At 38.6% G+C, this 16,857-nt stretch overlaps 1 protein-coding gene across 1 annotated transcript in view; it reads left to right on the top strand.

Annotated features, from left to right (window-relative positions):
* The window catches only part of tmtc3 (transmembrane O-mannosyltransferase targeting cadherins 3), a 56,919-nt gene that overhangs the window by 35,740 nt on the left and 4,322 nt on the right, over positions 1-16,857 (top strand). Inside the window, exons 8-13 of the mRNA XM_038286930.1 lie at positions 427-575; positions 2,733-2,853; positions 3,017-3,128; positions 7,287-7,390; positions 7,905-8,074; positions 11,267-11,493. Coding sequence (XP_038142858.1) covers positions 427-575; positions 2,733-2,853; positions 3,017-3,128; positions 7,287-7,390; positions 7,905-8,074; positions 11,267-11,493 — 883 coding nt within the window. The remainder of the gene's footprint in view (positions 1-426; positions 576-2,732; positions 2,854-3,016; positions 3,129-7,286; positions 7,391-7,904; positions 8,075-11,266; positions 11,494-16,857) is intronic.

The raw sequence follows: 16,857 nt of genomic DNA, 5'->3' as shown, positions 1-16,857 counted from the left end.
AAAAGGAATACAGAGAAAAGAAATTAATATGATTTTTAATAGATTCTGAGAAGTAAAGACACTCCCAGAAACTTTTTTTGATTAAGGAACTTTCCAAAGTGTCCTTTATTCATTGCTTTTTCCTTGAATATCCCTTTACAAAATAGAAATACCCAGATGAAGCCTTTCGATTTTTATACTGGAGTATCAAAACTGTTAAACCAGTGCTTCTCTTACTTAAATAAAAGAAATTAAGGACTCTACCCACCTCTGTTTAAAAACCATAGACAACATTGGGAAGTTTGGACTGTTTTTTATTTATCAGAATTTACTTTTATTTAAATGTGTCAAGCTTAAATTTATTGTTTGCTTTATACTCATATGTTTTTTAGTAGACATCTCTAAACATTTTTTGTTGTTGTTTTGTTTCATTTTTTTCCCTTGCAGGCTTTGTCTTTGATCGTCCTGCCCTTCATTCCAGCCTCCAACCTCTTCTTTCCTGTGGGCTTTGTTGTTGCAGAGAGGGTGCTTTACGTTCCTAGTATGGGGTTCTGTGTTCTTGTAGCACATGGATTCAAGATCGTCTCACATAAAGGGTAAGTAACTGTCCAAAAATAATAACAATAAATAGACCTGATCCATCTCAATAATCCAGGTAAAAATATTTTTTTAGAGTTGAGTAAGTCCACTGGATGTAAACTCAAACTGTAAAGCCTTATAAATAAGTAGATGTGTACATTATATCTCCATGTTATACGTACATAAAAACCTGTAGCTTGAAAATGTCATCTTCCTGTTAGGTAACATGACACTGGGATTAATATCCTTTATGGGAGAATGTTCGTTTAATTCAGTCATGCTTTTATTTGGTATTTGATTAGCCTGTTAAAGCTAGTGAGGAACAAACAAAGGAACATTCCGTACTAAAGAAAAATGTGTCTCTGAATCAACATAGATCTGGCACATAGAAAAAGGGATTTTTTTTTTACAATGTAAACAAGGATCTGGTCTGTAGGAATGTTTCCTTGTACAGTTTCTCTCTTTGTTTATTTTTAATATTTTCTTTGGGGATCAACGGTAGGTTGTTACTTGTTTCTGCTCTAATTGTCAGCTACTTACAGTTAGAGCTGTGTTATATTCAATCACATTAGCCTCCGACGACATTACAAAATAACTGATGAGTAAAGAAAGAGTTAAATTGCATCTTAGACTGATTAAGAGAAAAAAAGGCATCATTCATTGGTCTCCCTTAAAATCCTGATAAAATTTCATTACGGTTGCTATAAAAAGACCTACTGTCAATTAAAAATCAACAAGGGTGTGAACATTTTTGTTAGACTGTGTAGATCTTGTTCTCGTTACCATTTATTACCCCCACCATCATAGCTCCATACTGAAAAAAGGAGTTAAAGACATTAATAAGAAGTAGTCTCTGTCTGAAATGTATTGATTTACCAAAGTGGTAGAGCTGTATATAATGTCTGATGAAGGGCGTTTTTGTTTCACATAATGAGGCCAGTAAGAAGATAAGAAGCAGTGTGCATTGATCTGAAAGGCCTAAAGAGACCGTCCAGCTGTCTTTATGCTGCTAAAATAGTGGTGCCCAGTTTTAGGTTTCAGGTTCAAGCATCTCGGCGTGAAGCGCCAAAAGCAATTACTCCCGTGCTTTGGGATGCTCCACTTCTGACGTGTTTCTTGGGCTCATCTGACCTGAGCATCCTCCTATGTACATTTTCCCAACATCCTAAAAAACAGAAGTTAGAACGCTGTACATTTACAAGCCTCCAACAGTCTTCTAAACAGTGTTTACTTTTAAAGTATATGTAACATCAGAAGTGTTGAAATGATTAATCTGATAATCGTGATCAATTGATTTTTGCAATAATCGTCAACAAATTTGGAAATTAAGTCAAATCATTCACTAAATTAACGGCAAAGATTACACTGCAAAAACGATCTGAAGTATTTGTATAAGTTTCTTAAAGTAATTATATTACCCTTCAGTTGAGAAGGTAAATAAGACGACCTGCCAATGGAAGGAGTATATTTACCCTTAAAATAGGATAATTAGATATGTACTTGATTAAGACACTGCAGTTAATTTTTTTTCTTAATTTATAAAAAAATCGTCTTACTCCATTGACAAAGTTTGTCACTTAGTTGCTTAACCCAAGAAAAAATTCGCTAATTTTAAGAAAAATTGACTTACTTAGATTTAAAATTTTTTGTAGTGTTAATCCATCAATTTGCTGAAACTTATCTAAAGCGGTAATAAAGACAAATTAAATATAAAATAAATATTTTTTCCGAAAAAAATTTAATTGATTGTTTATAACCAAATAAAAACTCTGAATGTAAATGTATGTATATGTTTTTCCATCTTGCCAGTTGCAATTTGTTTAAAGTAGACAAGTTTTTTTTTGTTTTTTTTTTTTATCTTTCTAACGTTGCTTTATTTTGAGATATTAATTTAATTTCAGAGCTCTTTTACTAACCCCTAGGCATTGTAAAGTGTTAATTTCTCTTTTAAATATTATGCAAATTAAAAAACTCAAAAAAGTAAAATAAACTAAGCACCTCTCCCCCCACAAAAACACAACACAAGATTTAAGTTAATAGAAAAATAATAAGTAATTAATTGATTACTGAGATAATTACCGTAAGAGGTGCTGCCCTAAACATTACTCACCTCATTTGTCTCATCATTCGGCAACAACAGAACTTCAAGGTCTGTCTAAAACTGTCACCTACAGACAATTAAAGAAAATTTCCTGGTTGATGATTGGCGTGTTGCTAACCACACATGCAGTGAAAACTTTCAACAGGAACTGGGACTGGGAGTCAGAATATACCCTTTTTACCTCTGCCCTGAAGGTAAGAGCACATTGGCAGCTTTTCATAGTTTGAAAAAGTTTTAATTATCCCGTGATGAAAGTCTCAATTAAAATGCCTAATAGGTAACACAGCTTTGATCATTTGTTCTTCCTCAGACTGCTTTTTTTTTTTTTTTGGTTTAATAAACCGCGTGCCATTTCAGGTCAACAAGAACAATGCCAAGTTATGGAATAATGTTGGCCATGCTTTAGAGAACCAGAACAACTACGCAATGGCTCTCCGGTATTTTCTCCAGGCCACTCGGGTCCAGCCAGGTGAGATGCATCCTTAAATCATTTAGAAATTTCTTTAATAAATTGATGGTACATGTTGGTTTGCCAGGAAATGCAGATTTTTTTATTTATTTGTTGAGTGGTAGTCTTTCTAGGGAAAGCAAAAATGCTGTTTTGTCTTTAGTGAACTCCTTCAAGCTATAAGAGCTACTAATTTGTGAAGCTGTAAACCACCAGTTTTATCCAATGCACTTATAAAAATGTGTTTGGATGTCAGAACCACACAATTCTATAAAAATGTGTTTGGATGTCAGAACCATACAATTCTCATTTAATTCACAGATCTATGATCGAAACAATGCGATATCTGCCTATTAAACACTGTAATTTGCGTTACTATTAACTCTAAAAAAATGATATTTAAATCAAAAACATATGTCTTCTAATTATAAAAAGAAAAGGTTAATGATGATAATGGATCACCTGTTTTTTTTATCTTTTATTTTGAATAAATATACAATAAAAAAATACATTGTGAATAATATATCTATATCCTGAGAAAAAAAAAAAACAGAAATCCAATTCAATCTGAAAAACCTACCCATAGAAACAAAACAGTCAAACATACCAAGGAGTCAGAATATGCCCACATATTTGTTTATCCTCATTATGAACTGAGTTGAAATGGTTATGAAAAACTTACATTTATTGTCATTGAGTTGGAGTTTCAATGGAAAGAAAGGTCTGATTAATCTAACCTTTTTTTTCTTTTGCCCAATATTTTTCAATTCCTTGTGAATTTCAAAGTAAAGGCGCATCTTAAAAATAACAATGTGGATCAAAGTTTCCATTTAGCATCATTACATCATTTAGACAATGTATTGTCACACCCATACTCATACTCCACGATTCGATAGACACATGAAAAATGCAAACACAGCGATAGAGATGTGGAAAGAAGCATTTTTTTGGTCTAAAATGTAGATGTATGCCAAGGAGCAGTATTTATAGATGATAGAGGGGGGCCTGTTTTCCTGTTTTTAGTCCTGTTTCTCTCCTAAACATAGCTATGGGCCCATCTGTCTGTGACTAGCTGTATATTTTCTCAAGCCCACAGCCTTACAGAAGGCCGCTCACACTGAAGCTGGTTCTGCTGGAGGTTTCTTAATGGGAAAGTGAATTTTTTCCTCTCTGGTCTCACTACAAGCATTATCTGTATGAGTGATCACTTCAAAGTCAACAAAACAAAGCAACTGTCCACTGATGCTGTGTGCTCAACACTGTAATTTTTTTCAATCAATCAAAACCGCAGGGTTTTGTCGTACAGTGTAAGTTCACAGTTCACAATGCATGTTCTCACACTGTGTGGCCCGACGCTCTGATGCGATGTACCTGCTCACACTGTACGTCTAAAAACCACGTTGGACTCAGCTCCACAGTGAGATGGCGCTACTCGGACTCTTCTATCTGGAAGCCAAAGCAGTAGAAGAGGAATGTGAAGCTCACTAGAGAGAAACGCGCTGCCTTGGCAATTTGTGCAATTTTGTGCTGAAAGCCCTACAAATAAAAGGCAATGACATAATTGGACAAAGACATGGCTGAGCAAGCGTGGCTACTACAGTCTGTCAATTTTACAGAAAGAAATCCATTTCACCCGCACCCCCGCCATGCTTGTTTTCATCTGAGAGGAAGACGAAGAAGAATCCTTGTTTGCGCGTGCCCACTGAGTGATTTGCCAACGACGGCTGACTGAAAATCAAACATGTTTGATTTTCTCCAAACCTCATGATTCTTGATCGGAAGGTGGTCGTGGGAGGCTGATTGCCCCTCGTTACCCCCTGGACACCACACGATCATGCTGAAAGTTTGACTCAGTAAATTGCCTTTCAGATGACATGCTTGGTCAATTGGTGCTGTACAGATTAAGCAAATAAAAAATTCCAATGAATTATTAATAGAATGTGATAAGATGATTTTTGTAATAAATGTTATGTATATATTTATGCTCTAGTTGATTTTCAAGTTCAAAAAAGGTGTTAAATGTTTGTGTTAAAATGTTTTTGCCAAATTCTGGGATTTGATGCTATTTTTTCATCTTCACACCGATCACGTTTTGAGCGTCAGGTCTTTTTTACATACAAAGTCTAAAGGGTACGGCATCGAGGAGCGTCTGGAGGTCCAGCTGCACCATTTGAATGTGGGAAGCAGTGAGTCTTGCAGCATCTCAAACGTTGCTATCATTGCATTTTGAGCTTTCATCTGTCCAGCATCCGGAGTGGTGGATGTTGGCATAGGGAAATATGAACTTTTACAACTGGACGCTGAGCCTCAACCAATCAGAGAAACTGATCCAGGAGATGCCTAGGAGACAGACCCTACATGCCAGCCTTGATCTCTTCTTCTGCAGAGCTGTCATCCTAAAAACATAAAAAATAAATATATTTGAAGGGGTTAAACTCTACTGTTCTTACCTAAAAAGCCAGAAGGCTGTTATTTTTTTTTATTTACGAGGAAAAGAGAGTGCTATGATCGTTATTACTCTACTAAAATGTAAACATTAGCAAAACAGTATATTATAACAACATTAACTAAGATTGGTAAATCCTGCTGGCAAAAAATATTTGATTATATTAGGACTGCAATTAAAGATTATTTAGCAATTTGATCAATCTGTCAATTATTTTTTCGATAAATCGATTAATAATCTGATAGCCAAAGTTTCCTCAAAGAATACTTTTTGCAAAATTAAACCAGGTCAAACTAAAACTTTTCCACTTGAGGAGTTGTGGATAGAGCATACTGACATATGAAAAATATTTTTTATCTTAAATGCAAAATGTTTATATTTGTTTTTTGCAATTCAGCTATAATTTCTGATCTAAGTGGATCGCTCAGTCTGCTAAAGGCATTTTTTACAGTCTTTACTCCAGTTAACGATTAGTCGATTATTCAGTTAGTTGAAGATTATTTCAATAACAAATTAATCATGATTTATCTGATTTATTGTTTCAGCCCTACATTATATATTCTGGTACTTAGACTTTTTATCACAAACCCAAAAAACTCTTTATATTCAATAACAGTCACTGTGAACAGCAGAGTAACAGACAGGCTGTCCGGCTTCAGAGAGCTTTGACTGGGGACTCTGCACTGTCATCAACTCTGCCCTTGCGAACGAGAACACAATATTTAGGTAGGATCACAATCCTGAACTGACTGCATAGATGACTCAATTCATTTATCGCCGTCTTTTTCTGTCAACATCAGCTTCAGTTTGCTACCCTTATGTTTTTTGTTTTTTTGTTTTGCCTTGGGTCGGGAACCTTTTTTGAAGATATTCAGCATTAGCTGAACCTTGCACTTAACCGATACTCAAACAGGAAAAAGTGACATATTAGTTTCCCTGGAACGTTGTGAAGAATTCTCACAGTTGCGTTCTCTTTGTGTAAAAAATGACCCACAGGCACAATCAACACATTACATTTTTTGTTGAAGTTTAAGTTTAAAGCTGTAGTTGTAGTTTCATTCATTAAACACAAACTTGTTTCTGTTTTTTTATGAACTTTTTGCTGCCTTAAAAAAGATTAATAAAAATAACAGGAACACAAAAGCAAGTTTGATATATAAAACCTAACAGATTAAAAAAGTGACAAACACTTTAAATTTAAACTGTGAATAATGCCGTGCAAGTAAGTATAGAAGAGAGCGTTGTGTCCATGGAGAGGAAAAGTGAATGAATCCATTTTACTGATGGGTGAAAGAGGTGTCTGTTTGTGCATTTAATCTTTTAATAGTGGCTCTTGATCTCCTCTTTCCTCAAATGGTCCAGATCCAGCCCATCATTTAAGAGGTTTATCATCCATGTAGCCTTGTTTGACTTTATTGCATAAAATTTTCAGATGTGAATGTGAAATCTGCACAGGGGGATTATTCTCATTCCTAAGTTTTCAGGAACCCTGCCATCAGCTGGGAGATCATCCATTTTGTCGGTGCACCACCCACAAGTGTTTCCCCAAGATTAACAATGAAAACACACTCACCCACAAAGGATTTCCTGCTTTAATTATCACACATGGATTCCTACCGTCCAAAGTTTGGCTGCTAGTTTTCTACAGGATTTATTGTGCACCCTGACGCTTGCGAAGAAGTTTGCTTTAGAAAGTAAGTTTGTCAAACGTGTATATTTTGTTCTTACTGCAGATGATATTGGAGCTCATATGAACGTTGGAAGAACGTACAAGAACTTGAATAAGTCCAAAGAGGCCGAGGAGGCTTATCTGGTTGCTAAATCCCTCATGCCACAGGTATGTCTCATTTGGCTTACGCATTTTCCCTTAAAAGCTACCCCACCAAGTAGATTTCTTTTGAAATCTGTTTTCTTTTGTTACCACCCTGCATCATGATTTCTGTCTTGGTTTGGACTTTGCCCCCATTCAAAAGAAAGTAAACTGAGGATTGCCACTGTTCACAAATGCGAAACGGTCTCCACCTATTTGGCATGAAGACAAGATGATGCATGAAAGGCCTTTTACGTTTCCTAGGAAATTCCCTTTCTGTTTACCACCTGTGGCTGCTACACCCGCCTAATTATTTTGTTTTCTTATGTCATAGTAACCTCTAACTTAATAATGCAGCTCACAATAAATGCCAATGCTTTTAAAGCAGTCAGGATTTCAAACAGAAGTAGGTAAAATGGATTACCGTAATTCAAAATTACCGTTCTGTTCCCAAAAAACACTAAATGTTCTTTGTGTTGCTAACATTAATCTTATTTTTACTATATTAATAACACAATATTTGCTTCTTTACACTAACCAGATTATTCCAGGGAAGAAGTATGCAACACGCGTGGCCCCCAATCACCTTAATGTTTACATAAACCTGGCAAATCTGATACGGGCCAACGACTCTCGGCTGGAGGAAGCCGATCAGCTCTACAGACAAGCAATCAGCATGAGACCAGACTTCAAACAGGCCTACATCAGCAGGTAAGATGTGCTGGGCTTACTTCCATTTTCAATAAAGGAAACAAAAGTTCCTATTAATGTATTCACAACCCTTAATAACTACAATCTCCAGTATAATTTAGATGTTTGCGGGGGTGGGGTTGTCTTTTGTTTTGGCTAAAAAAAAAGTTATTTGCTTTAGTTCACACATTGCTCCAGATTCTCCCCTGGATTTTGCTTTGGGTTTTATTTAGTTCATAGTATAACACATGTATTTGCCTCATTTTTTAAAAGCAACACGTGGTTGACCAAAATGCTTTTTATGTATGTAATTTTATGTATGAAGACATAAAAAAGCAATTTACTTAAAAAAAAAAAAAAATGCGAACAAAAAAACTATCCTGGTGAAACATATTTCAGTTCATTACTGTTGACTAAAACTAGTTACAGTCAACTAAACTAAGCTGTATAAAAAGAAGAGGGAAAAACATAGCTGAAAACCATAATCGATGAGAAGATGCCATGGTATCACTGTTTACTATGGATTTTCTATTTGAGAACCAAAGTTTATCTTGAAAAATATGAATGTAATCAAATTAGGTTTAGTTTATTTACATTCTTTAAATGAGCTAGCAGACATGACAACTACCAAGGCCGCCATTTTGACGGTTCTGAGATTTTAAAGGGAAAGAACTTTATTTAAAATGAATCTTATGCTGCTCATGTTAATTGACTTTTTCTGTTTCTGTATTTCCTTCACTTTTACTTAGTTTTCTTAATTAAAGTAAAACAAGTAAAAAATAAGTATGGTTAATTTTACCTCGATCTCCCACAGCCGTCATTTTGACGGCTCTATTAGTTGCATTGCTCTGTTAGTTGCATTGTAAATTCTTCCCGCGCTTGATCTGCGTTTGGTAGCGTTGACTAGCAACCAACATTCTACGTAGAACTCTTTGGCTAATATGGAGAAATGGCTTTCAGAAGAAATCTAACAGCGAAACAGGCTTTAGAAATGCTTAAAAATTTTGATGATAGCGATTCGCGCGTAGGGGGAGAGACCGATGAGGAGGACTGGGTAGGAAGCAGCTCAGATTCTGACGAGTCCAAGGATGATCACCCAACCCTGGGAAAATGCAGACGTATCAGTGACCCTCAGAGAATAGGGAAACTTTTCTTCAAGCACTGTTCACACATCAGCCGGTCCACATCGACCGAAAAGCCAAACCACAGCCCGCAGTCTACTATAACAACACACAGGTCAGGGTGGATGTGTTGGATCAGATGATTAGAAAGGATTCTTTAAAAGCTCCGACGAGGAGGTAGCCTGTGGCTGTAATTTATAATCTGGAAATATCAGCTGTAAAAGCATTGGTTTTGTTCAGGAGCTGTTTGAATGTTACTTTTTCACGCAGTGATTTTATTCTTGAACTGGTAGAACAGTTGCGGGCAAACTTTAGGTTTCCAGCCCCTCCGCCGCAGTAGAGCAGCGTTGGCGAGGAACAGAAAACAGTGCCAGGAGCTTCAGCGCTGCATAAAAAAATGCTTATATTATGTTCGTCATCAATGTGAAAAGGTGGTCTGCAGGAAATGTTTGGGGGGAATCAATCAATTTCTGTAAATAAAATTTTTATTTTTTTTTTACTTTAAACCTGTATAGTAAAACAGTCTTATTCTACGAATTTATTTTTTATATAAATTTAGAACACAAATAATAATAGCATACAATACAGCCTTTGAAAAATATATATTAAACTTTTAAGTTCTACATATCCACAATGAGTTTATATCGCACACTAGAACCATCTCAGTTGATGACATCATCACTACTCATGCGTCCATTGGGAAAAATGTCCCCCGTCAAATTGATGGCCAGTGGGAGTTCTAGTAGGATCAGAATTCTGGGAGTGCTAGTGTTAAATGACTTTAATCATAATTTAATTATCAAAATGTGATGAGCATATGAGAAAACACATGACTCCTAATGTTAGTCTTTAAACCCCTAGTGAAATAAAACTTTTTCTAGCTTTATAAACAGAAGCTCAGGCATGTTAGCATAGTGTACCATCTGGTCCATCTTGTTACGTTTTGTATTTTTGTAACAGGAAACACATGAAATTATAAAAAAAAAATCATCAAGGAAATTATCTTGCAAGAATATCTCCCTGACTTGTGCCAGACCTGTACCTCCGCTCGTCTCCTTTGGAAAGTTTCAGTACTCTCCAGCCCTTAGTGTTGGCAGCTTAGCATGATAGGCCCACAGTAGGGGAGTTCTTCGGTTCCAGTCAGGTACACATAAAGGGAAGCTCCCTTCCACTCTCTTTATCTCTTAAAGCATCTGAAAGTTGTAAATAGTCTCTTTTGCAACAGACTGTTTGCAACATTTTTTCTGAATGTCAACCATCTACCTTTAAATGCTTAGCCACCTGGCACCTGGCTGGTAAACAGTAGAGAGGGGGAATGCGAGTGCACTGCTCAACTGACCGGGTAGAGTTAAACCTTTTAAAGATCTCCTTTAAACTGAGAGAGAAATCAAAGATAAAAAAAAAATGCTTTCTTTTTTTATTATTTTTTTTTAACCCCTTATTTGATGTAATCAACTTCAAATGAGGAGTGGAAGTTTGGGGCTCTAGGTCATTCTAAAATGCTCACAGCATGATGCCTCAATTTTCATCATGATGACAGTGTTTTCAGAGTCGATTCTGTTTTACTTCTAACACTCAGGATGTTTTTTTTTCTTATTCTGCTTAGTAAAACTTTCAAAGCCTAACCTAAACTACACTTTCTTTTTTTTTCTTTGACATCATAACTAGTGCTTGTTTGTTTACAAAGGCTTTGCAGCAAAACTCTTTCTTGGATTTATACTACATTAACATAAAAAGTGAATAGTAGTTTAGTTGAGGTGTTTTTTTTTCAGAGGGAGAGGGAAAGTGAACGTCATAAAAAAAAAAAAATTCTTCTATTTTACAGCTTTGTTTGTTATGTTGGTCCATCAAATAAAATACCAGTAAAATTTATTTAAATGTCTTGGCTTATGGCCATGCTCCTCTTTGCGAGCCTGTTTTCGTCCTGGTTCTAATAGGACGGAACAAACATAGAGGGGGGTGAATGAAATTTCAAGGCAGAGTAACAGAGTAATTACCTAAATCACAAAATTGTTGCAGATGTTGGCCCATATTGGCTGTTTGTTGCCAATCATCAAAGCTTGCAACGTGAGGTTGGTTGTTTATTTGACAGAGGGGAGCTGCTGCTGAAGATGAACAAGCTGACTGAAGCCCGTGAAGCCTATCTCCGAGCCTTGGAGCTGGACGGAACCAACGCTGACCTTTGGTACAACCTTGCCATAGTCAACATCGAGATGAAAGATCCATCCGAAGCCCTGAAGAATTTTAACCACGCCTTGGAGCTCAATCCACGCCACAAACTGGCGCTCTTTAATTCAGCTCTTCTCATGCAGGAGTCTGGTGAGTTACACCAAAGAGAAAAGTTTTTCCTACGAAGTCTTTTGTGGATGATTTGTGACCCATTACAAAAAGATGGACCAGTCCACACTTGTGATCCCTGTAAATTAACTGTAACAAAATGTGTGAGGAGATGGAAGAACACGTCTCCACTTGTCGATCCACTATACAGCATCACCCCTCAAACTGGTATGAAGGAAGGAAGTAACCTGTTATTACCTTTAGGGTGTAACGAGGTTCTTAAGAACTGGTCCCATGCTGAAGCGATCAGGGCCAAGTTTCTGTCAGTTCCTTTTTTTTGACTCTGTGACAAAGAAAACATTTCATGATCAGTCAGTTTTATCTGCACCAGGTCTGACTGGAGGGTTTGGCAGCCTTTTCTTCCTTTTGCAAATATCAGAAACCTGTTGGTATGCTTAAGAGATCAATACAAAGTCAGAGTTAATCTGAATGTTAATGCTTATATTAGTCTGGAAATCTTTTTTCCTCATAGTACTGCTTTATACAATTAAAAGCCAATTCTGAATGTATCTGTGCTTAATTCCCTGTTAAAACACCGTACTATTTCTAAATTTGTATTAATATGCTGTTAACTTAACCAAGCAGTCCCCTTAGCAAGATACCACATCCATATTCATTAATGTGAAGACTTCACCTTGGCTCTGTCTAACATGCTTCTATTCTTCTATTATTCTATGATTCTTTGTCATATCTAACCCTACAATCTATTCTCGAGATTGCATGTGGTTTGTTTTCAGTTTTAAACTGTTTATTTAGTTTTGGCTCAGGGAGGTCTTCCCTGGTTAAAAGCCTACAACGATGTCAAACAAGCTGTAGTGCAGGCATTGACACTTTAGCTTTTTCCATTTCATCCAAACTAGCAATTCAATTTATTCATTTATTAATTAATTAAAAGTTGATTGATCTTTTTGCTGGGAATATTCCACACTATATGCAACTTCAATTGCTATGCTGTGCTCGAAAGGTAAGATGTAATGATAAAAAAGTGGAGGTCGTTAGGGAAAGCTTCTGATTTCATAAACTTCATGGAGTCAAGTTTTAACAGTCCTCTGAGAGCAACCAGAACAACCAGTTTAACAGCAACAGCACATGTCTTTATAACCAGATTGCTCTCTGTTTTTAGTGTATGGAGGACCAACTCTGCCATATTTAAAAGGGCAGAGAGAAACAAGACAAAGATATTATAACATGCACATAATATTATAACATGCACATAAATAAATACTTAAAAATATAAGTAATTAAAAAATAAAGTTGAAGATTATAAAGGACAAGAAAATAAACAAGGTAAATATTACAAAGGCAAATAAATAAAGAAGGTAATTAAGAGTTATATACATTTTTGTCTCACTTTATAATTTAATTTCTACTTACATTTATTTGTTTATTGTATTTTTGTTGGCAATTAATTGTATGCTTATATACTTATTGAGCATTTATTTATTTCTGTATTTATTTTTAAATATGGCAGAGTTGGTCCTCCATATTAGTGTAATCCAACAATGTCACAGTTACCGTCCACTATGCTAGAACAATTCCCTTGACACAAGAGAAAACTGAATTCTGTATGAAAAATTGCCTCTCATCAATTAATTTTTAGTTCAATAATATCTTATCAACTTTAGATGAAGTAATTAATTTATTGATAACTTGCATCCATCAAACATTGTTTCATTAGAAAACTTCTCCATGCGCCTTACATTGTTCAACGGAGTAAATTTGTTAAGCTGTTATTTTGGTTGTAAGATAGTTATTATTTATCATAACTTATATTTCGGAAAAATGGCCCATCCAAAACTGAGACCTCAATCCCAAATAAAACAACTTAAAAAGCACTCAGAGAGCGTAGACCTCCATGAAGCAGCACAGTTTGCCCCAGATTGGTACTTTCACATATAGCTAAAACTCGCACATGATCTGGATCATTAGAGAATTTAGATACATTGTTTCTAGGCATGAAGCACACCTGGTATAAAAACAAAAAAAATGTCCACAGAATCCGTTTGGTTTAAAGTTTTCTGTCTAAGGAAAGCCAGTTGATTGCATCGACTCATTGACTTGAAAGCAGTCCCTCACACCAAGCATGCTTGTAGCGACAGTGGAGAGGAAAACTCTCTTTTAATAGGATGAAACCTCCAGCAGAACCAAGCTCAGTGTGAGCGGCCATATGCCAAGCCCAACTTGGGTTCATGGAAACAGAAGGAGAAATACAGAAAAAAGCAGAGATACAAAAGGTAACTGTCAACCAGCACCCATGTTGGAGGATGAAAGAGAGCACATACAATTAGTCTTTTCTTAGACACACGACTACACTGAAAAACAGGCCCAGCTCCATCATCTATAAACAAAGAGAATGAAGCAAAATTATGAAAAAGGGTTTCCTTTTTCCTCCAGCAGTCTAAGCCTATAGCAGCGTAATGAAAGTTACTGATGTAACTATGATTCTATGAATCCCAGATAACCGGCAGAGGTAGTGCTTCAAGCACTGAATGGTCATTCTTGCGCATGTGATGGTCGAGCACTAATGACAACAAAGTCGTCTGTGACCTTCCGGGGACCCTCATGACTATACAGTCCCATGGCACCCGGCGTTCAAACCCTCAATCTTCTCGCAAGAAGCAGAGATTCTGAGGGACCAAGCACTCTGGCGGTCATCTCGGATTCATAGAACCGTAGTTACAACAGTAACTTTCTCTATATTTCATCCCTACTGACCGCCAGAGGTGGTGCTTCAAGCACTGGAGTACTTATGTCAACAAGGTCACGAGGAATTGGCAACATTCTAAGGACAACCTCTACACCACTCATCTAATGTGATGTAGACGTGTGCTGCTCCAGGATTCCTTGAAGGGGATGGGCCACAGCCATATTCACATTGTAAAACAGAGTAAATGTACTAGTTGATTTCCAGTAGGCTGCACGGCATTTAACACCCATGGCACCACAGTCATGGCAGCAAACGATTTTGATAATTCCCTTGTAGTGTGGCACTTCACTCCTGCCGGCAGTTGCTGGTCCTGCAAGGCATAGCCTTCGAGATCTAATCCACAAGTTGCTGGTTAGAAAGTGCCTGACCCTTCCGTGAGCCAGTTTACCAAACAAATAGGCTATTTGTCTTTCAGAAGGATGGGCACGAACAGGGCTCAGTGGTTCAGAAGCACATCCAGTGTCCAACAGAGCAAGGTGGAGCAGCTGGGTACTGCCTACCGCCAGCGGCACTTTAGGGATAAACGCTACATAAGGTCGCAGTGTAATACCTGAGCCATCTCGAACTTTGCAGAAACCATAGCCAAAAGGAACACTGTCTTCAGTGAGAGCCATTTGAGGTCTGTTGATGCCAGGGGCTCAAATGGGAAAACGGTACAATGTCCTTGTCTTGGCCCACTGAACATCCATTTAGTCCGACATGCCAACAGAAAATTTCAGCCACATACACTTTTAAGATAGACGGAGACTGTCCCTGATCCAGTAATGCCTGCAGGAAGGTCAGTATGTTCTTTATTATGGCACCAGGTCGCAAAGCGCCCACTTGTTAGCATAAACTGCTTGTGTGGATGGCGCCCATGCCTTAGCCCTTGTACGCCCTACTGATGCAGTTTATGTTGAGAAAGTGAACCCCAGTCTAGCAGGGGCCAAATCCAGAGCTGGAGCTGGTCTGGTTTGGGGTGCAAAATCTGACCCCCTCATCTGGGGGAGAAGATCCCTCCTGGAGGGAAGATGCATTTGCGAGCCAAAACTGAGTTTGGGCAGTAAAGTCCTTGCAGGCCAGAAGGGGGCTATCAGCAGAACCTCGGCCTTTTTGAGGCTAGGGAGGACCCCAACCAGACTGTGCTGCTCGAAGCGTATGAGATGACCATGTCCCAGCTTGGTAACAAGCCCGGTCTCCCTGATCTGGAGCAGGTCTTTGGACCTGTCACCGGAACCTGGGGTTCAATGGAAAAAAGGAGATGGGCACGCGGGCCTCCTTGAAGGAGAAGCAGCTGCCTCAGTGCTGACTGGTTGGCAATCGCGTCTGTGAAGCCCTGCTAGCTGCTGCCTTGTTCTAGAGACCTGAGGAGTACGGTCCAGGGCATCCAATGCTGCAGAACCAAAAAGTTTCCCCAGAGCTCCAAGCAGGGCTTCAAGGGTTCTCCTACAGGGCTAGGTAAGTAGCGACTTCACCAACCAGACCTGGCAGTGAGCGTGAAACAGCTTGGAAAGTGTGGGTCAAAGCTCCCTGGTCATGAGAGCAAAGGCCAGCAGAGATGCATCAACCAGGCCTTGTGTGGCGGGGTCCACTTGAGCAGATTCAAAGGAGGAAGACAGAGCCAGCATACGATAGGAGAGAGAGTTCCCAATCCGGCCCAAGTGGGCCCCAGAGTCATAGGCCTTGCAGAGAAGGTCGTCGGTAATACGGCACTGAGGGCACGGACGTCGGGGATTCGGCTGTAAAGCCTCATCAGGTGGGATAATAAGAAAGGCAATGCCAGGTTCCACCGCTGGCATCTGCCCAAAGCCAACCCTCGGTGCCTCTTGCATAGCAAGCAGGACTCTGCCATGCATTGTCAGACGTGAAAGTTCCTTGGGGAGGAACCACAAAGGCAGTCTCTAATCTACTGCGCTTAAAGAAGGCACTGGAAGCTGCAGGGTGGGCTTGAGGTAGAACAGCAAGAGCTGTTCGAATATAGCTCTCACAGACTCCCCCCTATCCTCCTGGGAGGCAATGGAGTCAGACCCCTGGAAGGTCCTCAGAGAAATGGGTGCCAGAGGCCACCACTGAAATAGCATCGTCATCATTGACTGATGCTTCATCCTGCACGGGATGGAGAGCTGCGCTGCGATCACCACCAGCCTGAAAGGACTGGAGAAGGGCCCTCATTTTGGCCAGCTCAGTAGTGAGATGATCCATTCCCTTCATTGGCCCTCCTAGCTCACTTGGTGCAGCCCCAGTAGGCCATTTGCACTTGCTTTCCTGACGGCAACGGACTATGTGGTGCAGCAGCCTACCGATCATGCCCAGGGCGCCCATTTTCGGGCTGAAGCGGAGCCAGACTAGCCTGACGTAGTCCTACTCAATTCTAGTCAGAATATGAGTCTGATACTGCTCCATAGAGCTGTGATTATGGGGCGTGTTTTGAACGAACCAGCAAAAAAAATGCCTCTGCACTCGATGGATAGACCTACAACCAATAAGAGGCGTATGTTAAGCAACGCATAGTTGTTGTCAACAAAAACAAAGCGTGCAGTTGCACGCCTAGAATAAGAAGATGAGCCTTGATCGCGTTTCTCTGTTCCTCTTTTAAAATTAATTTGCTGTCGATATCTTCTAGAACAGACCTAATAGCAGAATCTACTCACCCCAACTCT

This window comes from Cyprinodon tularosa, unplaced genomic scaffold, assembly GCF_016077235.1.
Source record: "Cyprinodon tularosa strain WSP-4 unplaced genomic scaffold, ASM1607723v1 ctg232, whole genome shotgun sequence".
Taxonomy (NCBI): Eukaryota; Metazoa; Chordata; class Actinopteri; order Cyprinodontiformes; family Cyprinodontidae; genus Cyprinodon; species Cyprinodon tularosa.
This window is presented reverse-complemented; position numbering and strand designations above follow the sequence as displayed.